Source organism: Motacilla alba, chromosome 1 (assembly GCF_015832195.1).
Source record: "Motacilla alba alba isolate MOTALB_02 chromosome 1, Motacilla_alba_V1.0_pri, whole genome shotgun sequence".
In the NCBI taxonomy this organism is placed as follows: domain Eukaryota; kingdom Metazoa; phylum Chordata; class Aves; order Passeriformes; family Motacillidae; genus Motacilla; species Motacilla alba.
In genome coordinates, this window is record NC_052016.1 from 13,016,660 (window position 1) to 13,038,159 (window position 21,500).

Here is a 21,500-nt window from a genome sequence, read left to right on the forward strand (position 1 = left end):
GTTCTAGACCATCTCAGACTAGGCAGGATGCAGGAACATGACACTGGCAGATGCTCTACACAGGTAAATGGAAGAACCTTTCCCTTCAACACCAGGGTGTGATCTGCAGGGAGCAAAGGGAGCAGGCTCTGCTGGCACCCTGGGCTGCCTGTGTAAGGTGTGGGCAGAAGTGATTCCTGCATGGGAGTGCAACACTAGAGCATCACGTGTGAGCTGGGCTGTCCAGGGAGCAGATGTGTCTTTTTGGGCTCCTTTCCTGCTGTGTTTTGTAGTTCTAGGAAGTGATGGAGGTAGTGGGTAAAGTGAAGTGAAATTCAAATGTTCTGCTTGAGAGACGTGGCAAAGACTGAGCTTTCAAATTTACGCTTTTTCTGAGTTTTCAGTAAATAGACAAATCTAGTAACTGTAGAAACTTGGCTTCAGCTGTCAACAGACATTTTTGTTTGCTTTCTGCTTTAAACAACATACTTCCTCGTGGAGGATGTTACTCAGCTCAGATTTCTATAATTACTTATGGAGCATCCTGTAGTTAGTTCCTACCATGGTGTGAGTCCCCATACTGATTATTCTCCTGCCAACACCAGACTGATCAGTGAGGACCCAAGGAAAACAAGTTAGACTCTTATGGGAATGCTTTGCAGGGAGAGTTGTAATGATGTTTGGGTGAAAATGCTTTAAAATGGCAGGTACAGGTCACAAACTGTCCTTGCTGGTGTTTGATGGCTGTTCTCCTGCAGAATTCAGTTACTGCAGCCCTCCAGGACTGGAGAATTTGAAGGGTGACTGTGTTATTTTGAGATTTCTTAATTTTTGATTTTCAAAACTGATCACAATATCCTTGCTGAATTTTGAGGTAGTAACAGCCATGAGGTGGAATGTTGGCAGGTTGCTCTAAAGAGAGGGATTAATAAAGAACAACTTGTGCTGGGCTGTCAAAGGGGAAGGTCTGGAGCTGTGCCTGTGTTAACCACAGGGTGGCAAAGGCAGTGCAGAACTGCATGTCTGAAAATGCTATAAACATTCTGAGCATGAGGGAAGAGGGCAAAAGTGTGTCTGTGTGCTGTCAGATGACCATGCTTAGTCTTTCTTTCTAGTTGTTTATAAATTCCTTAAAAATCCCTTCTGATGAAGGAGGGGCCTCATAATCATGAAATAAACACTTTGGAGTTCTGTTCTTGTGTCCCTTTCTTCCTCAGTTGACAAACATCTCAAATCAATCCTGCAGCAGAATTTTTAACCCAGATGGAACCCCCTCATCCACTGTTTGGCTGTGGTATCTCATGGGTAGTGTCTGATCTGTGGGACAGGTGAGTTCATCTTCTTCTGTCATAGTGCTGGGACCCAACCAGAAAGAGGTGAGGTGGTGGCAAGTTGAATTTCTGCAATTCTGCATAATTCATTCAGTTTGGGAATGAGACAAGGCTTAGGGAGAGGTACTTCATTGTTAGAAATCTGGAGTAATTGTAGAAAAATTGGTGGGTACCCATGGATTGTCAAGAAAAAGGACTCTGGATTTGTTGAGATACCTGTCTGGCTGTGGCTGCATTTAGGTGCAGAGACTAAAAGGGGCCATCAGTGGGCAGTTTTATCTGTGGCTGCATAATGTGTTTAATGCTAATATTGAAGACCATTTTCCAGCTCGGACTGATTTGTGCTATGTTTGGAGTAGTTGGTGGCATGATGGATCTAATGACCATTACACAAGCCAGTCTTACAAGGTAAGGTAAAGAATGAGAACAAAACCAAGTCGTCTCCTTAGTCACTGCTATGCATGCAAGCTCAGACAGCTGCTGCAGATGTCTCCGTTTCCTTTGCTTCCCATTTGCTCTATCACTCCTTCTGTTCCTCTTTCTGCACCTTCTGCTTTCCCTTCAGCAGCTATGTGAGCCCCCAGTCCTTCTGCAGAAGTGGGGGCAGCAGCAATGGTGCCATTTGGTCTGGCAGATTTGGTGGTTTGGCAGCAGCAAATGCCCAGGCTCCAGGAAGGAGTCTGGAGTGAGAGGCTCAGTAAGTGATTGGAGGAATTTTTACTGCGTGTGACCCTTTTTGTTCAGATGTTTGATGGTTCATGGAAACTCTGTTTACCCCATAAAGAGAAAGTGTTGATTATGCAGGAAAATAAAGAACTGTCTGCTGGATGGTAGGACTGTGTGGGCAGAGCCAGACACTTCCTATTACCAGACAAAGGCAGGATCAGATGCCTTAAAATTTTGCTGAAGAGGTTTTAAGAAATAGTTAATGAGAAAAAGGGAAAATAGTGCTGACAAGGCGTTCACTAGGTGGTGAAATGAACCCAGAAGCCCTGCCCAATGGGTCTTTGCTTGTCTCCTTATTTGTAGATCCCAGATGTTAATAATTTTAACCAATGTTTTCTGTTATGGGAAGCTCATGGAGGAGATATTAGTTATTGGAACATTTGTGTGTAATGTAAGGGATGAGTTTAAGATAAAGCAGAAGAGAAAACAGCAGGAAGAGAAGGCTGGCTTGTTAGCAGCTGCTCTGCAAGGCAGGAATTTCACAGGACAAAGGAGTAATAATGGAAATAAGGGAAATGGAAATTTAAATTGGAGAAGTCCAAAGGATTACTGCAATAAAGCCAAGACACTGGAAAGAGAATGTCCTGTGATCCTGAGGCAGGAACGATGAGAGCAACAAAGCGAAAATCAAATCAATCGGGAGCCGAATGAAAGCAATGAACAATGATCAGACCAGACCCCCAAGCCCTAGCAGTGGAAGGAGATACAAAAGTAATCACCTTGGGGGACTTCAGTGAACCAATTATAGATTAAAAATTTGGAGATGAAACTTAAGGCATGTCTGATAGATACCAGCAGAGTTTATGTGACATTAACAAACTCCCAGGAAGGATCAACAATTAAGGGTAAAGTAAATGTTGTATGAATAGAAGGTAAAGCTACCTTTGTACCCAGGATGGCACAGGTACGTCCACAGTCTGATAATCATTCTTTTTCTGCTGTTGGAACCAGCACCAGCAAACTTGGTGGGGAGGTATTTGTTACACAATTTTGGACACAGTTGAAGTGCCTCACCACAAGGAATTTGTGTGTTCACATTGTGACTCTGTGGGTAATGTGCCAAAACATGATGGTTATGTGACTGAAGGGGGAAAGAAATATCCCAGGGACTCAGAGGTGTCCCGTGGGTTGTTAAGGTCAGCTAATCCAGTACAGCTCAAAATGCAGGGAGGCAACCTCCCTCCTTAAAATAGTACCTGTTATCTCTGGAAGCAAGGGAAGGTATAAGACAAATAATTGAGGGGTGTCTCCCTGTAATACTCCTGTCTTGCTGATTAAAAAAATCTGAATTAGGCTTAGATGAAAGATCAGTTTATAGATTTGTCCAGGACTCTAGCTTCTGATACTTCAACAGCTATAAACATGATACTGGCCAATGCAAAATGTTTTGCAGTCATTGATTTGTGCCCAGCTTGTTTCAGTATAATGGTGCATCCAGAATATCAGTATACTTTTGTCTTCACCTGGGAAGGAAAACAGTAAAAGTGGACTGGATTTCCTCAAGGGTTTTGCAGGACTGTCAACTTTATTTTTGAAAATCCTAGGCAGATTTAGAGGAGAGTTAACCAGTAACTTTATATTAATACAGTGTGTGGATGATGTGCTAATGGCAAGTACAAATAGGGAAAATTGGAATACACATGTAATGTCAGTTGCTTTGAAGCTAAAGGCTATCTAGTCTGCCCAACCAAATTACAGTTCTGTAAAGAAAAGGGAGGGTATTTGGGAGATACCACATTACTGAACAGAACCATTCCAAGACGTGTCTAAGCCTACAACTTAGGAATAGAGAAAAGTTGTGTTCTCTGTCCCACCCTCAATCATTAGAGAGAGTAGAAGGAATTAACTGAAGCATTAAAGACAGCAAAGGTTTGTGCAGAGAGCTAAATGGCCAGATGCTGTACCTGTATTCCTGTTGCTTCAATGCACACGAGGTGCAAAGGCCAAGTAAATTGAGACTGGCCCAGCACAAGTGTTAAGTGGCTGGAATATTTGAATTATCATTTGAACACAATCTTGGCTGCAAAAGTACTCCAGTTTGTTGCCTTTTTTAATGACTTGTATTACTGGAGAGACCCTGAGATCCAAATGTTTGATAAGTACACACAGCTCTCCTTATCTCTAAGGAGATAAAAAGAAATATGTATGTAGAAGGGTTCTAGAGGAAAGAACCAGGGGTGGATGTTAGCTTGATCTGTGGGTCCAGGGGTTGCTCTCAGTGCATGGTCAGACATTCATTTCATGTGGTGCCTCCATGATTGCGCTTTCAGAAAATCTTACTCATTTCACAATATCAGGCTATGCAAAAATTTAATCTTGTCTTAAAAGGCCTCAATTTTTTGCTGTTTTGGCCCCAGCCAGACCACCTTGTTAAAGAGTGTCATGACCAAGGACTTTTCAATCTGCCTTTTAAGTCCTACTTGTCTTGCTGAAGCTGTGTTTCCAGCTTTGATCCTATAGAACACTATTTTTCAGCCTCTTTCAGTTTGTGGCTCTTGTAAATTTTTTTTTCAATGCTGTTCTGTAGCCTTTACAATGAATTTTAGTCTGTTGTGAAGACAGCCATTATCCCAAATGTCTGCATTTTCTGAGCTTTTCTAGTAAGTAATACAAAATTAAGTCACCCAGGGGTTTTGGTAGTTTTTTCTTTTTTTAATCAAAGAATATTCTCTGCTGCTTAAAGGAAACTTTTTAAAGCTCTTGAATGCTTTAATTTGCTGCAGGTATCAGTGGCTGCAGTTTCTTGTGTATGGTAGCAAAGCTTCAGGAAAAAGCACAAAGTCTTCTGAGTGTCACTTTAGGTTATTCATGCACTAAAGTGTGACAGATAGGGAATCCCTGTCACAACCACCTGCAATCTTGTGGCTGTAAAGCTGTTCTGCTGGCTTTTGTCCCCATTCTGCACTGTATTTGAAGATTTTTTTAAAATTAGTCTGGTATTAACCTTCTCCTAACCACAGCAGATGTGACTCTCAGGCTGCTCAGTGAATCCTGCAGAGAATTTTAACCTGTGAAATCTCATTGCATTTGTAAATAATTCTTATTAGTTTGAAGGTGGCAACATCAGTGAAATTTCCAAAGTTCATCTTCCAAGTTGGGGTTTTGCAAAGTCTGCTTTCCCCTCAAAATGAGGCAAGACAAAGCAAGGAGGAAGAGGAACATGCTCCTGCAGTTAGTGTTGCTCATGTAGTGACAGGATTGAACCCATATGTCTGAATAGCTCTGCAATAATAAACCATTTGGTTTGGGTTTTATTCTTTCTTTTTTTTCCATCAAATGCAAAGCATTTCACCCTGCACACAGCTAAATATAAATTGTGTCATTTCTAGCAGTTTTTCTGTATATGGGCTCTTCTTTTTCACTTGTCATCATGGGGCAGGCTGGGAGAGTCGTGTCAGAGGAGCTGTATGTGCTTGTAGGATGTTGGACATTCCTTCCATCTCTTAGCAAGAGAAGGATGAAAATATCCATGGGTGCTCTGAAGAAGAGTGTGCATTCTTATTGGCCCTGTCTCTTGCAAGTGCTGGACTGTGCCTTCCCCAGAGGTACTAGAGGATGGAGAAAACCACATGTACCTTGTCTATAATTAGGTCTGGAGCCTTTCTGATCTCAGCACGTTTCTGCAATGTCCCTTTTCTTAATTTGTGGGTTTCTTTAAATGTCCCTGTCATGGAGATATCATCTGTAGTTGAGGCTCTGACATTAGCGTTTGCTTTTATTTTTGCTTGCTATTTCTATTGCTATGATCAAGAAAGGTCTTGAAGATAAGCATAGCTCTCTGGCTAGTTTAATGTACCAAAGGAAGAGTTTATATACATATGAATATTTATCACTCTCTGGGGTGCTGCCCCACACAGAAGCGTTTCTCAGGTGTGTGCCCTGTTCCTGCCTTGGATGGATGGACAGGAGGGCCACTGCAGCTGTGCATTGCTGGAGCTGCAGGCCTATTTTCTGTTTGCATGTGTTGAGTTTCTGCATTTAGCTCTGCTAGCTACCTCTGAGTGAACCTGGGCCTGTGTGTTTCCCCATTGAGCACTGACACACATTAATGACAGTAAAAATAGGTGTGCTGCCTATGCTTACCAGCCTGTGGAAAGGGAGATGTGCAGAGTTGATATGTACAGATTTCTCCATAATATTTCACGGGTTATTTCCTGCTTTACTTGCTAGCTCAGGTTTTCCCATCTCCCATGCTCCATCAAGGCCTTATGCCATCTCTGGAATGAATCTCTATTCACCTTTCATGAAGCCTTCAGTGTGAAGGGGCAAAATGAGCCTGTGAGCTTGCAGCTCACCAAGTAAAAAAGGTTTTAGTTCACCTTCCAACTACAAATTCTTGGTTTTTTTTATTTGGCTCACCTTTCCTCCCCCCTTTTTCTACTTGTGATTTCTGCTAAGCCTTACAAGGTGTTTTTTGTCTGCAGTAATCACGCAAAGCTCTGTGTCTTTTTATATAAAAAGGGGAACTGAATTCTCTGCCTAGCCAAGGGTGCACTCATTAGCCAATGCTAGAAATTAATGCCAGATCTCATCTAGCAGTTTCATTATGTGTGAAATTTGAGAGTGTTGCTCTTAAAAGAGGCTGCTGATTGATGACAACAGAGATTGTGTGTGTGCTGTCATCTTTATCCCGGCTGTGATTCCTTTTGGGATTTTTTTTTAGCTAGTGAGGATGTGAGGGACAGAAGAAGCCTAATGGGACTTCATATACTGTGTGATGTATGGGGCACTTGCAGTCAGGAATATTGAACTCATAAATGTGCTCATTTGCCCTGGAGTCACCGAGAGGGAGACGAAAAGCAGGACACCGCAATGTCACAGTCGTGCAGAGTCACTTCTGTGACAACAGTGCAGCGGCAGAAGAGCTGTATTTTTCTTGGATTTTACTGCAAATGGGCTTTGCTCTCGTTGGCTGGAAGAGAAGGTGAACTTGTGCTGGATTAGTCTTTATGCAGACCCCTTTCGCACCTTGTTTTGCTGAGATTCTGAGGTTTTGGGGTGCTGTTAGGAAGTGACCCTGCATGTGCTGTCTGTTCTGTCTCGTGTCTCCACCACAGAACTGCAACCCTAAGTCTACCAGCTTGCCCTTCAAGCATGAAGGTGAAATGAAGTTGAATGTGCACATCCGAGGCATATGGTTAGCCCCAGTCTTGCAGTGGTATTTGAGAGAGATTTTCTTCATGTTATTTCAGCAGCACAGAAGGAAATGAAAGTGTTTCTTACTGTAAATACTTTTTTCTCTCTCCCTTCCTCTGCACTGCTGTGAGTGTCTGAAGACTCACTTCACTGCTTTTCTCTGAGAAGTCTATTTCTGTCTCATCTTAGATCAATTTAGGCCTGTCCTATGCACATATGATGAAGACAGCATATTGCTGTGATAGCCTTGAACTAAATTTGTAAGTTTGGGACACTGGGAGCAGGAGGTGAGGTGCAGTTGTCATTGATAAGAAGTCAGAGTGACCAAACCAGCGGCTGAAATGTGGAATTTTTCAAGCATAGCCAGGTTGGTCTGCACTATTTTTCAAACACAATGCAAAGATTTTACCCACTTCTCAGAAACGTGTGTGTACATGTGAATGCACTGCCTGGAGCTTCCTTAAGGGGCTATGTCTACATCTGTGTCCAGAGAAACAAAAATATAAGGTTCCCAGCTGCATCCTAAACCCGGCTGTTGTAGTTATTCCTCAGCACATCTGCTAAGCATCTGAAAGCATCCAGATGTTGGCTCTAATGATATACCAGTGTACTTCCTCCAATGAGTGAGACAGTTCCTGCTGTTGCTGTGTTTGTGTAACCCATCATGGCACTTGTTGCAACGCCCAGTGCACTTTAAGCCAGCTCAAAAAGTGCCAAGTATCTGGCCCTAGGAGGTCTCCAAATAACTGGTTCACAGAACTTCTTCAGGATTGGCTTTTCAGTCTCATCTTTGAGATTTGCACTCCAAACAGAGCTGGGGTGGCTTCTGGGCTACATTCAGTTTAGTTTTGCAATGCAGCTTAATTTCCCATAAGCTTTGCTCTGCCTGGGGTGGCTGTATGGAACCTTTCCTGCATGGAAGGTACCAGTCAGTCACTAAAAGAGCCTGGCAGAGTTCACTTTGGCAACACAGCCTTTGGGAACAGAGGGAGAGCCTTGTTCCACACCTCCTTCCTGTTGGTGAGGTGTCAAGGAGTTATCATTTTTAGTATTTCAGAAAATCAGCTGGTTTTCATGTGCAGTGCTTTATCTGACTGGACTAATTTCTTCTCCCTGGGTGGGGATGCTGCACTTTTATAAACTAGGAAAGGATGAAAGAAATAGATGTTTCTCCTTTGCCTGCTGCATTAGCATCTTCTTAAATGGGGTGAGCTGACCAGGAGATATTTTTGTCTCCCCTCACCTCTCAGCCCTATTCTCACACTCGCAGCTACCTTTGAGCTGCGGGACATTGCAGAGCACGTTGTGGCTTGCATTGGCTCAGCCCAAGCGAGTTCAGTCACCCAAAACCTTGCAGGTCTATTTTGAAACATCATTCAATCTGTCCACCATGGAGTTTCTTTTCTTTTTTTTTTTCCTACTCTTGCTTCTGACATCATTTCCCCAACACTATATTCACTGAGCTCTGTAGCCAGATCGTCTCCTCAGCATATGATGCAAGGAGCTCTTTGAAATGGATTTCGGCTCTCCTTTGACTCTGCTCTGCTTGCTGGTGATAATAACGGTCACTCAAGGTAGGTAGGATATTTCTTTATTGGGGTTGGCACAGATTTGCCTAGATGAGCAGACACCCTAATTTTGCTCCAAGATCTTTTAAGGACGCTACCAGATTTGGGGTGACATCAAATAGTGTAGCTGCTAATGCATGAAAGGGGAAGTCAGACCAAAGTAAGACAGATTATTTTTTGAGTAAAGTAACAATAACTAACAATATTGTACCTTCTGAGTGTCCTGTGTCTGTAGAAGCTTTTCAGTGGGGATTATGAGGTCCTTGTATGCAGAGTGCTGGCTGGAGAGCGACGTGGTCCAGCTCCCAGCACTTGGTGTGACCTTGGGTTAGTCCCCAAGCTGCTGTCACCCTGCCATTTACCCATCTCTGATTTACACACAACAACTTAATAATGTGCAAGACCTGTTCAAGTTAAAATTGTGACCTTACTCTTTGGGTGAAAGCAGCTGTGCACCTGCAAGCTGTTGTTTCTGCTACCCTCTGTGCAAGACCCATGGCACTGATGCCCTGAGAACCTTTCTTTGCAGTCTCTCATCTCTGATGGGGGCTGGTAGATGGTCATCTTAAATTTAGAGAGAGAAAAGACCAGCTGTTCAGCCTTTTGTTTCCCTGTTGTGCATGGTGTGTACACCATTCCGGTGCTGTTGGGGTGGGGGAAGTTGGATATTATAGAAATCCTCAGATTTTCTATCACTGGTGATCCAACTTGTCCCTAAGGTTGGGTCTGTCCCTCTTATGTCTCACCTGGGCATTTTCCTTCCTGGGAGGCAGCCAGGAGGGGATGGATGGGCATGGCAGACTTGCTCTCCTTTCAGGCTCTGCCATCTGGACTGGTGCACTCAGCGGCGACTCAGCAGTCTTTTCTTTGGAAATCCAAAGCCTGCAGAACTTCTCCAGCATGAGCAAGGAGGATAAGAAATGCTCTACAACTGTCCTAAATGATACCTTGTTGGCCAAGTGTGGCACTTCTGCCAGTAGATGGCTGAACTTAGAGAACGGCTCCCTGGTGCTGAGGAGTGTGGAGAAAGATGATGAAGGAAAATATGGATTTGTTTTTCAGAACACTGCCAGAAATTTTACACTGGAAGTATTTGGTAAGTGGCCTTCTTAGCAACAAAAAGCTTTTGAACTCATGAACCTGGTTGGAAGCCTGATGCCTTGAAATTTTCCCAAAGTAACTGCTTGAGCTTGCAGGAGCTATAGGTGCCTCTGGGAGCCGTGCCTATCTCCCTCCTGTACCCTGTAGCCTCAGAATCCCTGCTCCCTTTTGTGTGCCCGCTCATCCATCTGCAGGCAGCAAAGACAGAAGCAAAGTCCCTTCTGTACAGGATCCAGCTCATTGCTTGGGTTAATATGGAGAAGGCTTAGGAGGGTTTGTCCTCCTGCTGGACCATGCTCCAGGCAGACAGAGAGCGTTGCTCTGGTCCTCATTGCCGTTGTTCCTTTTGCAGGGCTTTCACTTACACAGGCTTCTAAGATAAATTGAAGCGCACGAAACTGTAATGAAAATGTCTGAGCAAACTGGTCTCAGTGAAGACAAATGAAGCCTTACACCTTTTGGGTGCAAACAGGCGGAACTGCTGTGCACAGTAGGTCAAAGATGTGACTCCTTGGTATGAAGAACAGGGGCTTAGACTGGAAGTAGTCAAAGACTGCAGAAGTGTCCTGGGTTTAACCTCCATTTTAGTGGATTTACTTTGGGAACATTTGCCTCCTCCTTCTGTTCTGTTGCCACCCCTAAGGCAGGGGAAATCTTTTGCTGCCAGCATGTTCCTGGAGGCAGAGAACTTTAACTGAAGATGATGTGCTAGCACAAGAAAGTGATTTCTGAGCTTATTTCCATGGATACATGTTCTCAGTGTTACTCCTGCTGTCCTAAAACCATACCAGTTCTCTATCTAGTTTGTATGTGCAAAGTGGCACATGTAGGAAATACGTTTGCTCCTTGTAGTAGACTGAAAGAGAGCAATTCAGGGAAATGTAGTAAGAGTAATGATTCATTGAATTATTTTGAAATGTCCTAGTCTGGATATCATATCTAACTGCAGATGTCTTGTGTTCGTGTCCATGTTGGCCATGATTTGCACCAGTTCCCCTCTAAAATGGAAGAAGGGGCAGAGTGACAGCAAAAGTACAAACCTCTGGTGGAGGGGAAGACTGAGTCTCCTCCAAAGCTGTGATTATCTGCTGATTGCAGAGGAGGGCTCTGGCTGGCACATGCTTTGGATGTTTCCACCATCTTCTCAGACCAGGGGCTTTTATTTTTATAATTTTTTTTCCAGTGTCAGTTAGGAAAATTAAAAGATGCCAGATTTTGGTGGCATCCCCAAAACGGGGATCAAGAGTCACTAGCAGTGTTAAGCATTTCAGGGCAGAGTGCAGGCACTTAAGAGTCTGGTTACTTGTTTCTGTGCTTCCCTTGATACAGTAAATGTGGTATTGCTGGGAAGGGAAGCTTCTGTTCAGCTGTTGTTCACTGCTGAGTTCTCTCCTCACCGCTCTCTTTTCTCTCCGTTCCCCTTGCCCCATGCTGTGTGTGACTAGAGCCAACCATTGGTATCCAGTGCTTCCCTGATGGAACTGCAGAGCTCTCCTGCAACGTGGCCAGCAACGAGATCCTGGTCTTTAGGTGGCTGCTGAATGGCACCCACCTGAAAGCCGAGGGGGCTTGCATTAAGGATGCTGGGAAGAAGGTTCACCTGGGCAAAACTGAGCCTGGGGAGTTTGTGTGTGAAATTTTGAAGGGGAACAGTGTCACGAGGACCAGGCCCATTACGCTGTCTTGCAGCTACGGTGAGTAATGGCATCTCCAGAAAATCTTCCTTTTGGTCTCTTGCAGCAGCAAACTGAAGGGTTGTTGGTGTCCTCAAAATATCAAATTCTTCTGTCTAGCATCTCCCTCCCAGAGTTACCAAATCCTGCCTCTAGGAAGCAACCCCTTGATTTCCTTCTCCCTCTTGTGCTTTGAACTGACACAGCCTACAACCACAGATGGGATAAGTTTGTTGAGGAGGTCCTTTTACCCAGCTTTGCAGCAAGGATGGGTCTCCATCTGTCTCTTTTCCTACTTTTTGGTGATGGAGATTTGCACCTTCCTGTGAAACAATCTTCTATGCTGCTTTAGAAACACAGGCTGCTTCCTGCTTTGACATGCATCCACGACCCAGATGCCTTCCATTTTCTGTGCATCCCTATAAAAACCCTTCCACTGGTACAGCCCTGTTGCTGCTGGACTCAATTGAGGTGTTTTGACTCATCTCTTTCCCCCTTATCTAGGCCAGAAGCACAAAAGATTTACTGATCTATACAAATGTCTCTCTATCAGCCCCATCCATCAGAAGTGGGTAAAGACACAAGCTATTTACTTATGGAATGTAGGTTTTTTCCCCTCCATATCCTTGCTCAGACATGTAAGTCTGCAAAAAGGCTGAGACTTTATCCATTTGCAAGCTATTCATAAATGCTGAATATTCTGCTTGAATAAGGCCAGAGTTTAATGAGAGAGAAAATCTGGATCCTTGGGTATTGTTTAATTTGCACCTCCAGTAGTGAAGGTTCTTCTACTCTCCGGCAGCAAAGATGGTATTCAAAATTACAGGCATAACTTAACCATAAGGTTTTTGACAAATTTTGCTGTAACATTTTAGAAATTGTCTGGGACGTTCCAGCTCCACAGCAAATACAATCTTTTCTTCTGTGGTTGGCATGCAGTTGAAGTGAAAGCACCCCTCCTGACCTAGACCCTGTGTCCAGTGTGGTGGCATTCATTAGAAATGCTGTCTGAGCCTGCTCCCTCTGGCACCACTGACCAATCTCTGCAGATTTGGCATTTGTGGCTGTGGAGCAGTGATCTGGATTTTGCCCAGTTAAATTGGTTGGAGGCTGTTCTGTGCAGTCAGACCCAAGCTGGCCGAGGCACTGGGGAATGAGGATCTCCATGTCCATGTGAACATCCATGAGCTGCTCAGTAAAGCCCTGTGAGAAATCACACAAGTGCTGTCAGATTCTGTGGTTGATCCTGGGTGGCTGTCCAGTCCCCTGGGTGCAATATCTGTTCCCCCCTTCCCCTTGGGAAGCTCACGAGGGAATTTAGTGATATCTCTTTTAGGGATGGACATGCACATAAACACATATTTGGAAGTGTCTGAAAGAAAGAAAGTGGCAGGGATTCCACTTATTAGTCATCAAATGCAACCACATTTGAAAAAAGTGAATTAAAGCAATTGCAGCACCAGTAAAATGAATTGAAGAGGGAAATGGGTTCATTTAATTTAATTGAAGGTTAATTAATTTTTTTTGTGGGTTATTATTTGCTCCAGGCAAAGGGCTGAATTTAGTTTTTCCACCATAGGTATATGATCTATGTAAAAACATCCAATTGGGCAACCTGTTGGCTGATGAAATTAATTTTGAATAACCAAAAAACAATTTGGCAGAAATGCCGTAAACTTACCAGGCAACACAGGGCTCTGAACACACAGGATTCAGAAGTTAAGAAGTCAACATATATAAAAGACTTTTATTGATTAACTACTTGTTCATTGCTTATTTTTAACACAATATTTTATCTCAAAAAGACATTATTAACAAGTGGCAAATTTTTAGGAAAAATATTCAGGAAAAAATTTCCAACTTGTATTTATACATTTTACAATACTCTCTAAGCATTCATCAACTAAAGTAATTAGGGAAATTATTTCTCAGTTGCTGAAAGTTTATCAATGTGAATATGGATTTTTTTTTTAACTTGGTAATTGTTCTTAAAAAGACTGGAACAAGCACTCTGAAAATACCACGAGCACCTGTGTGCAGTTGTTTTTACTGTCCCGGTGAGTAGGTGGAGTATGATGGTGTGTAGTATATCCTGGAACACTTAAAATTCTTCCTAGTCTCTGGAGATATGGAGCAATTAGTGCTTTTGAGGGCTTGAAATAAGCTCCAAATGAGCCTGTTGGTTGCTGCTGTGCAGGCATGTGTGCTGCTGAAAAGGAGTTAAATTATTCAGAAAGGGATGGCACAGGCTTACCTAAGGAGTTTTAAGGAATTTATGTTAAAATGGAGTTGTGTGGGGTTTTTTTGCATATGGCAAGAAGAGTTTTCCTAGAGGCTTCTCCAAGTTGGAGGAGATGAGTTCAGTGAAGGAGCAAGCCTGGATGGGTCTCTCTTGTGCAAGCCTGCGGTGCCCTGTACCAGCTGCCTGCTCAGCAGCAGTGAACGTGCGGGTCTGCCCCGTCACAGCAACCCTGAGCAAGGGCTGCTGAGCTGGGAAATAATCACCAGTGACTTGTGCTGCCCTTCTGCTCAGCCATCTGGAGCCCTCGCCCCCACTGCTTGTTCCGTGCTCCCAGCCGGGCAGGGGAGCAGGGTGGAATCCTTCCCTGAGCAGTAGCAGAGACGGGGAAGGATTTTTTCCCTACAGCTCTGGCTCGAGTGGCCACAGTCTTGGTGCCTGAGGCAGTGCAGGCTCTGATGAATCTTGCTCTGGGGTTGGACATGACTGTCCTGAGCAGATTCTCTGAGGGTAGAGTCTGCAGCTTTTCCTTCAGCATGACGTATAGTAGAAGCAGGTGATCTCCCAGCCAGGGAATAATGCACTCTGATTCCATGGCTCAGAAGGCTGAACAATTGCTTTATTAAAACTATACTATATGTAATGTAAATTAATGCTATATTGTAACGGTACTAAAGAATACTATACTATACTACTGAAAAACCCATGACTGTCTGAGACAGCCAGGACACAGCTTTGAGTGATTGGCTAATCATTCAAAACAACTTTCACCAGTGTCCAATTAACCAAATCACTTTTGGTAAAGAATCTCCCATACACATTCTACTTGTGCAAAAACAGGAGCAGTGAATAGAGATAAGAGTGGTTTTCTCTACTTCTCTCTCTACTTCTCACTGCCTTCCCAGGAAAAATCCTTGGGAAGTTGTGCCTGCTGGTCTCTGTGAAGAGAGCTGTGGCCATAAGAAGGTGGTTCCTTAGGTCTCTCTCCTCAGCTGCCCGTTTTCATACAGCTTGTTGAAATGTGTCTTTCAAACCACCACCTTCTCTGGTAAATTTGATTAAAACTTACAGGTTACCTCAGATGTCAGTGATCAGAGCAGCCAGAAGTGAATGCACACAGCTTAGGCACACAGGCCTCCCCTCTTAATGAAAAATTCCATGCCATAATTAGGCGATGTGACATAAATCACAAAGTGCCACAGCTCCCAGTGCCCTGATCCAAAATAAAGCAACAGTGATGTCAACAAGCTCTAATCTGGCTGCAGGGTTTCCCCCACTGGGAGAAAGGGGTTTGTCCACCATGGTAGCTAACAATGCTGTGTCCTTCCTGCAGACCTGCTGCGGTACCCGGGGTTCATTTACATCCTGGCAGGGTGTGCGGCGGGTGTGCTTCTCCTGGTGGTGGCTTTGCCTGCAGCCATATGTTGCTGCATGAAGAGGAGACACAAGTTCATCCCAGTGCCTTCAGGTGAGTGGGGAATGCTGTGACCCCCCTGTTATGAATTTTGGAGAGGGTTGTGTTTGTGCAGGCTGGGGTTGACATGGTAACCTGGAGTACCTTAGAGTAATCTGGTCTCAGCTGGGTGGCTGCTTGTCCTCCAGCCTGTCCTCCCTTGACCTGCTGGAGCAGAAGTCTGCTGCTGATAGGAAGCCTCTATGGCTAGCAGGGTCTTGAATTAAACCTCACTTTTCCTTTATTCGCCTCACACTTGTGCCCTCACCCTGTGCTCCTGGCCAGGAAAAAAACCCCACACCAAAACCTTTCCTATGGGCAATAAAATGGAACCTCATTCAGGTGTGATCCCAAAATGACCTGAAGGATGGCAGTCCTCTGTCAGCAGCAGTCCCTGAGAGCAATCTGCCTGTGCCACCTCAAGATGTGATTCTGCCAGCCTGGCCAGGCTGGTCTCTGGCAGGCTGGCAGTGACCCTCCGTTCTCGGCATCTGCCCGCTCTGGAAGCGGAGCCAGTGCCGCCTGAGGAGGGGACAAAAACACCTGTTGGGGGTCTGGCCTCACAGCAGCCCTGCCGGGGCTGGGGTGGGTGGGAGCTTCTTCCTTCAAATCTCTGGGCTTGGTTTCACAGAGGAGGAGAAGGATGATGGGTTGACAATGTCAGTGGTGTCCGGCGAAGGCACGAAGAGCCCCCCCAATGGAGACCGTGTCGAGGCTCCAGCTACCCAGACCGACCGTCCTCCCAAACCTGGTGAGTCCAGTGACCTGTTTGGGGTCAGACAGACACCTTCTTTAGGAGGGACACAGTGTTTGTGTGTGGCTGCTGGGGGTGGAAGTGACAGTAGAGAGGGGCCTGGGACGTGCCAGCTCAGGGAAGGTGCTTTACCTTCTCCAGGAGTTGCAGCAGAGCATTTTTCAGTACCTTACTCATGCCATGAGAGGCAGAGGCAGCCATCCCACAGAGGATGCTGCCAGCAGGCTGTAGGCTGTCTGTTCCACTACCTCCTGTGCTAAAACACATGCCTCAGAAACAGCAATCCCCTCAAAAACTCAGCAGTTTTCCTGCAATTTTCTCACCCTTCTCCCCTTCTCATCAGTAACATCTTATAAAAATTGCCGTTGTTTTTTAAACAGTCATCTTCAGGACAGCAGGAACCAATATGCTGAGCTGTAAACACAGCTAAATCTCATCAAAGCCAGAGGCTTGTGTATTTTCTTAAATTGAGGCTAGAGTGGGAATATGGTCACATTTTAAATTTTTCAAAGAAATTGAGCATAAACCCCCACAGCCTTAGCACAATATGGTCAAGAGAGTGTGGTGATAAAAACCCTCCAGAAATGTCCTGTTCTGTAAGTGCTTGATATTAGTACTCCACTTTTTGCATTATGTTTCCCTCAGTTTTGCTTCCCAAACACAAGTGCTGGCAACACCTTGCCTAGTAATGCACCATCATCAGCTGAAGTAGGTTTATCAGAGACCTCATGAACTGGAGCAGCATTGCATGGGTCATAGCCTGGTCTCAGCATTGCTGTCTCCATTTCTGGTGTCCTTCTCTGTATCATGCACAGCCCCCTCTAGCTCTGATTTATATCTAACCTTAGATGCTCTTTGCTCTGCTTTCAAAATATTATATACTACTCATGAACATACAGCAAGAAAGAGAAAAGAAAGGTCTTTCAGGTCATTGTTTAATATTAATATACTTCAAGTGTAGAGCTTTTAATAAAAAATTAAAATAGTATAAGTTTAACGAAAAAGTAGTCCATATTTAATTTTTTTACAATTAATTAAAAAGCAGACATGCATGTGGAAAGTAGGCAAGAACTAAATATTTGCTGTTAGCCAGCTTGAATTATACAAATGTAAGTGAACAGATTTGGCTTTAGTATTTTGGTACTAAAGGCTTGGTACTAACAGTACTAAAGTACTTTGGTACTAAGAAGCCAGAGAGCTTCAGTACCAAAGTGCCCTGAGGCACTATGGATGTCTCAATAAATAAGTGGTTACAGAGAAAATTGAAATTTGACTTGCAGATGCCTAGGGCGAGGGGACTGAGTGGAATAGGCAGCCTGCAGCATCAGGGATTAGGGGATGAATTTCCACGAGGGTGTGCCATAGTGTGGGCACTTATAAACCATTTCTCCCTTTTCCAGATGCTGCCCAGATTGGTCAAGGTGTTGAGCCCCAGCCACTGGCAGAAGAAAACTTCCCAGTGCAGATAGAAGCTGAGGAAATGCCAGCTGCTGAGGTCCTAGTCGATATGGAAAGCCAGGAAGATGCCTCAGACTGTTTCCCAGATCCGACTGATGACTGATCTGACAAGCTTGCTCTTCCACCCTGAAGCCTGTGACACTTATCCTTTGCATCCCATAGTCTCACTGTGTCTGGAAAATTTTAGCAGGGGTAAGAAGTGAGGTGTCAGACCTTCTGACCTCATTTAAAAAGAAAAAAGAAAATACAGGGAAAAGCACACACGTGGCCTGACAGGTTCACTAACAAACAAAAGGGGCAGCTCTTTGATGCTTTGCCTGATAAGAGGGCAGCAGCTAAACTGAGGAGCCCAGGGGCATGAGAGGGCTCCTCCTGCTCCCTGCCCACCCCATGCCTTGCCTGTCATTGCCAGCCAGGGGCAGGCACTACAAACAGGTGGGGGTGGCCTGCCAGTCCTAGGCAGAAGCCAAGGACTTGCCAGAAATTTCCTGAGAAAGCTTCTTCTTGGGAGACTTCAGGGCAGTTTTTTCACAGGCCCTGCCAAGGAAACTCAAAGGAGGTCTCAGCTCAGTACCGGCTTTCCTGGGTGCTTATCTGAGTCACTCCTCTGAGCTCCAGATTTGGCCCTCACCTCTTGCTGCCTGGAGCAGGAGCAGTGGTGGGGGCTTGAAATTTGGCATTTGCAGATGCTGTGTGCAGACCTGGGGTGGTGCTGGCTTTGCTCACCTCTTGGTGCCCCAAATGGCAGAGGGTACAGGTTACCTTTCATCAGAACCCCACTGCTTGGGCTGCCCCCGAGCTAAGCCAGCGCTGACACTTGCTTGCTTGCCTGCAGCAATTCAGGGCTTGGGGCTGCAATTTTGGCAGGAACCTTGATTTTAAGGCTGAGATTGTTCATCAATGCAAGCATTAGTGCCTTTAGTGTAATAGTTTAGCTACTGCAAGCTGATGAAGCTGGCCATCTGCCTGTGCATGTAGGCTTGTTCGGGGCTGTGTTATTTGCACAGACAGCAGCAACTTATAGAATCTCCTGGGTAAGTCTTGCTGCTAGGCATGTCCTGTTCTGCTCAGGGGAACTGTGCTTGTGGAGCAGCTGGGTTAGACCTGCAGGGAAGAAGGATGTGGTGAGGAGAGGGCAGGGACTCTGTCTCAGGCAGCAGGCAGCCAAGTCCCAGCAAAGCTGCCAGGGACTGCAGGGAGTGCTGCAGGATGTGCTGCCAGAGTAAGGTATTTACTGTGTAAGACAATTTTAGTAGTCCAAGTGAGGTGGTAAATTGGTTGTCAGTGTTAAATTAGCCTGCTGGGCTAGAAAGACATGGTGGTAAAAGCAGAGATGGTACAGACTGGGACCAAAAGGGATGGGAGGTGTGTACTGTATTCCTCTCCTCCCTTGTCGTTTTGTCCCTGTTTTATCTTGTGCTGACACTGTGAATCCCTTGGAAATGGATTTAAGGTATGTCTGGTGGAAGCCATCCAACGAGGGCTGTGAGCACCCCAGCAGAATCCAGATTAGACCGAGGGCTTCTCTGCCAGGGGAGGGAGCTGGAGGGATGGCTGCATGCTTACCTGAGAGTCCTTCATCTCTGTGTACTTGCCAAGGCTCTGCATCACTGACACCCAGCCATAGGTGATTGTTCTCGTTGTTTCCTTGTCCTGTGACTCTGTTTAGAAGATGTTTGGATCTTGTGTGCTGTGTTGGTGGTGATTCAGCCTGTCTCTGCTTTTAAAGGCTGCCGTAGGGAGCAGGTTTTCCACGGTAAGAGGGAGGTGATAATTCTTTTCCTTACGGTGCTGTTCTAACTCCTTTCAGAATAAACATTCCTCAGAGGCTGTGAGTTGAATGACAAAAGAAGTGACACGGAGTGCTTGGGGTGGCAGCGCAGAAGTGAATGTCACCAGAGCAGTGTCACCAAAGTGGGAGTACGCAGTCAGCATTGCTTCACTGCTGCACTTTCTGGCAGGGGCAGGAGGGGATAGTCGACTCCAGCACATGCTTCAGAGGCTGATCAGTGCTCTGAGCTGCACTGGAGACAACAGTGTTTCTGTGCTGAGGGTGAGAGAGCTGGGCCAGCCTTGTCCTGCTGGGCTGGGGCATCCCAGCTCCAGCTTATCCCAGTGCTGCCTTCCTGCTTCCATCCCTGGCAGGGCTGGGGGTGCCCAGCGGCTGAGAACATCACCACTATTTGTGACCCCAGTCCTGGAAGAATTTTTCCCATAGAGATGTGAGAGGTCTTTGTGAGACAGACTGAACCAGGGCTGGTTTTCTGTCCTTTACCACTGAAAGTGCCATGCAGCAAAGGGGCAAAATGTTCTGTTACTGTGAGGTCAGGAGAGAAGTGATGCAGCCTGTGCTCTTCCTTTAACTCTATGTGTTCATGCCCAGCCATTGTTCTCTTTCTGGTGTTTTTTTTTCTTTTTCCTTTCCCCCCATGATTAATTTTGTTCCAAATAAAAAGATCTGTTTTCTACCTTGTTTCAGAACCCTCCAAGTTTTGTTATTTAATAATTGTTTCTTTCTGGAAGAAAGAAAAATTGTTTCTTCTTTTACAGGAAGTACAGGCTTATTTTCAAATCTATACACAAACAAATAAAGGTGATAACAAGTTATTGCTGACTGGAACTGACTTGGGTGGCCAAAGGTGTGACTGTGTTCGAGAGGTCCCAGGATGAGGGAAGAGATGAGAATCTAGACTCCATTTTTCAGAAGGCTGATTTATTATATTAAGATATATATATATATATATATATTAAAAATGCTATATTAAAACTATACTAAAAGGATAGAGAGGATTCATCAGAAGGCAGGAAAGGGATAGAATGGAATGAATAACAAAGGTTCATGACTTGCAAAGAGTCTGACCCAGCTGCATCTTTGGTCATTAATTAGAAACAACCAGCATGGCCCAATCAAAGATGCACCTGTTGCATTCCACTGCAGCAGATAATTATTGTTTTTCTTTTCCTCTGAGGCATCTCAGCTTCTCAGGAGAAAAAATCCTGGCCAAGGGATTTTTCAGCAAATATCATAGTGACAGCCAAGGCCACAGAAATCATGAGAACATTCATCGGTAAGTCACCCCAGGAGAGGCTGTAGGACAGTGGCACAAGCTTGTCCCTGTTGGAATATGTGTCTTCATGTGTAAGAACATCTGTGTGCCCCAACAGCTCACCAAGCCCTGCTCTGGTGCCTGAACTGTGAGCTGCAGGGCAGGGATGCAGGGGACTGGTCTGGTTTTCCCATCTTTATCCCCTAAACCATGTTAGTGATGAGAAAGGATACTGGACAGCATTGCACCTTTTGCAAGGAGGAGGTGGCTCATTCTCACCCTTAGACAAGTGGGCCCAGATTGTGGTTAAAAGGAATGTCCTGTTATGATCCTATCAAATCCCTTGAGTTTACTGTAACAGGTTTATTCCCGGAACACTGGTGTGACTGGGCATGGGGGGGTCCTGCCGGGCAGTCTATGAACCCAGCACTCCCAGGAGCCATCTGCCTGTATGTCCAGGTGTTTTCAGTCTGCCCATGGTGCTGCATCTCCCAGGAAAGAGCAGGGACACTTTCCAGCCTGGGTCTGACAGGAGAACAGGGTATGGATGTGTGTGGCTATGAGGAATTTGACCAGAACCAGAGGTGCCTGTGCTGCCTCTTCGGGGCTTCTGGTGCCTTTGGTGAGGCTGTACCATGCCAGCCCTGCCTTCTCTGGGCTGCTGAGAGATTCCTTGGTGTCAGGGTGCCTCCAGGTGGCTCTGGCTTCCTCTGAGGAGCTGGTGCTTTCCAGGTGATGGGAACTGACCACCACATCATCCTCTCTGGCCGCTGGTCACAACTGGGCAAGGCTGGGAGTAGTGCAGCTTCTACCTCTCTGCTAATCAAGTGCTGGCAGGACAAGGGAAGCTGTGCTCTGTGGGAAATGTGGATGTTTTGGGATGTGATATCCTCCCACCAGTGGTTTGTGGCACTGTACAGAATAGAGGTTTGGATTTGTATCCGTGTCAATCTTTCATGGTGGGAAGAGAGGAGTTTGCTTGTGGCATGTGCTAAGCAGTAACTGACATTAAATGCAATATGTAATCTTTTCATC

The 21,500-nt window shown here is 45.2% G+C and overlaps 1 protein-coding gene across 2 annotated transcripts in view; it reads left to right on the top strand.

The window, feature by feature from the left end:
• LOC119707909 overlaps positions 1–19,891 on the top strand; it is a 33,083-nt gene extending 13,192 nt beyond the window's left edge. Inside the window, exons 1-6 of one of the 2 annotated variants that reach the window (XM_038153563.1) lie at positions 7,969–8,746; positions 9,558–9,836; positions 11,287–11,535; positions 15,087–15,221; positions 15,838–15,957; positions 17,361–19,891. In XM_038153563.1, the coding sequence (XP_038009491.1) occupies positions 8,686–8,746; positions 9,558–9,836; positions 11,287–11,535; positions 15,087–15,221; positions 15,838–15,957; positions 17,361–17,521 (1,005 nt within the window). In that variant the 5' untranslated portion in view covers positions 7,969–8,685 and the 3' untranslated portion in view covers positions 17,522–19,891. Of the gene's footprint in view, positions 1–7,968; positions 8,747–9,557; positions 9,837–11,286; positions 11,536–15,086; positions 15,222–15,837; positions 15,958–17,360 lie in introns of those variants that run through there. The other variant, XM_038153554.1, reaches the window with a different exon arrangement.
• Positions 19,892–21,500: the final 1,609 nt, after the last annotated feature.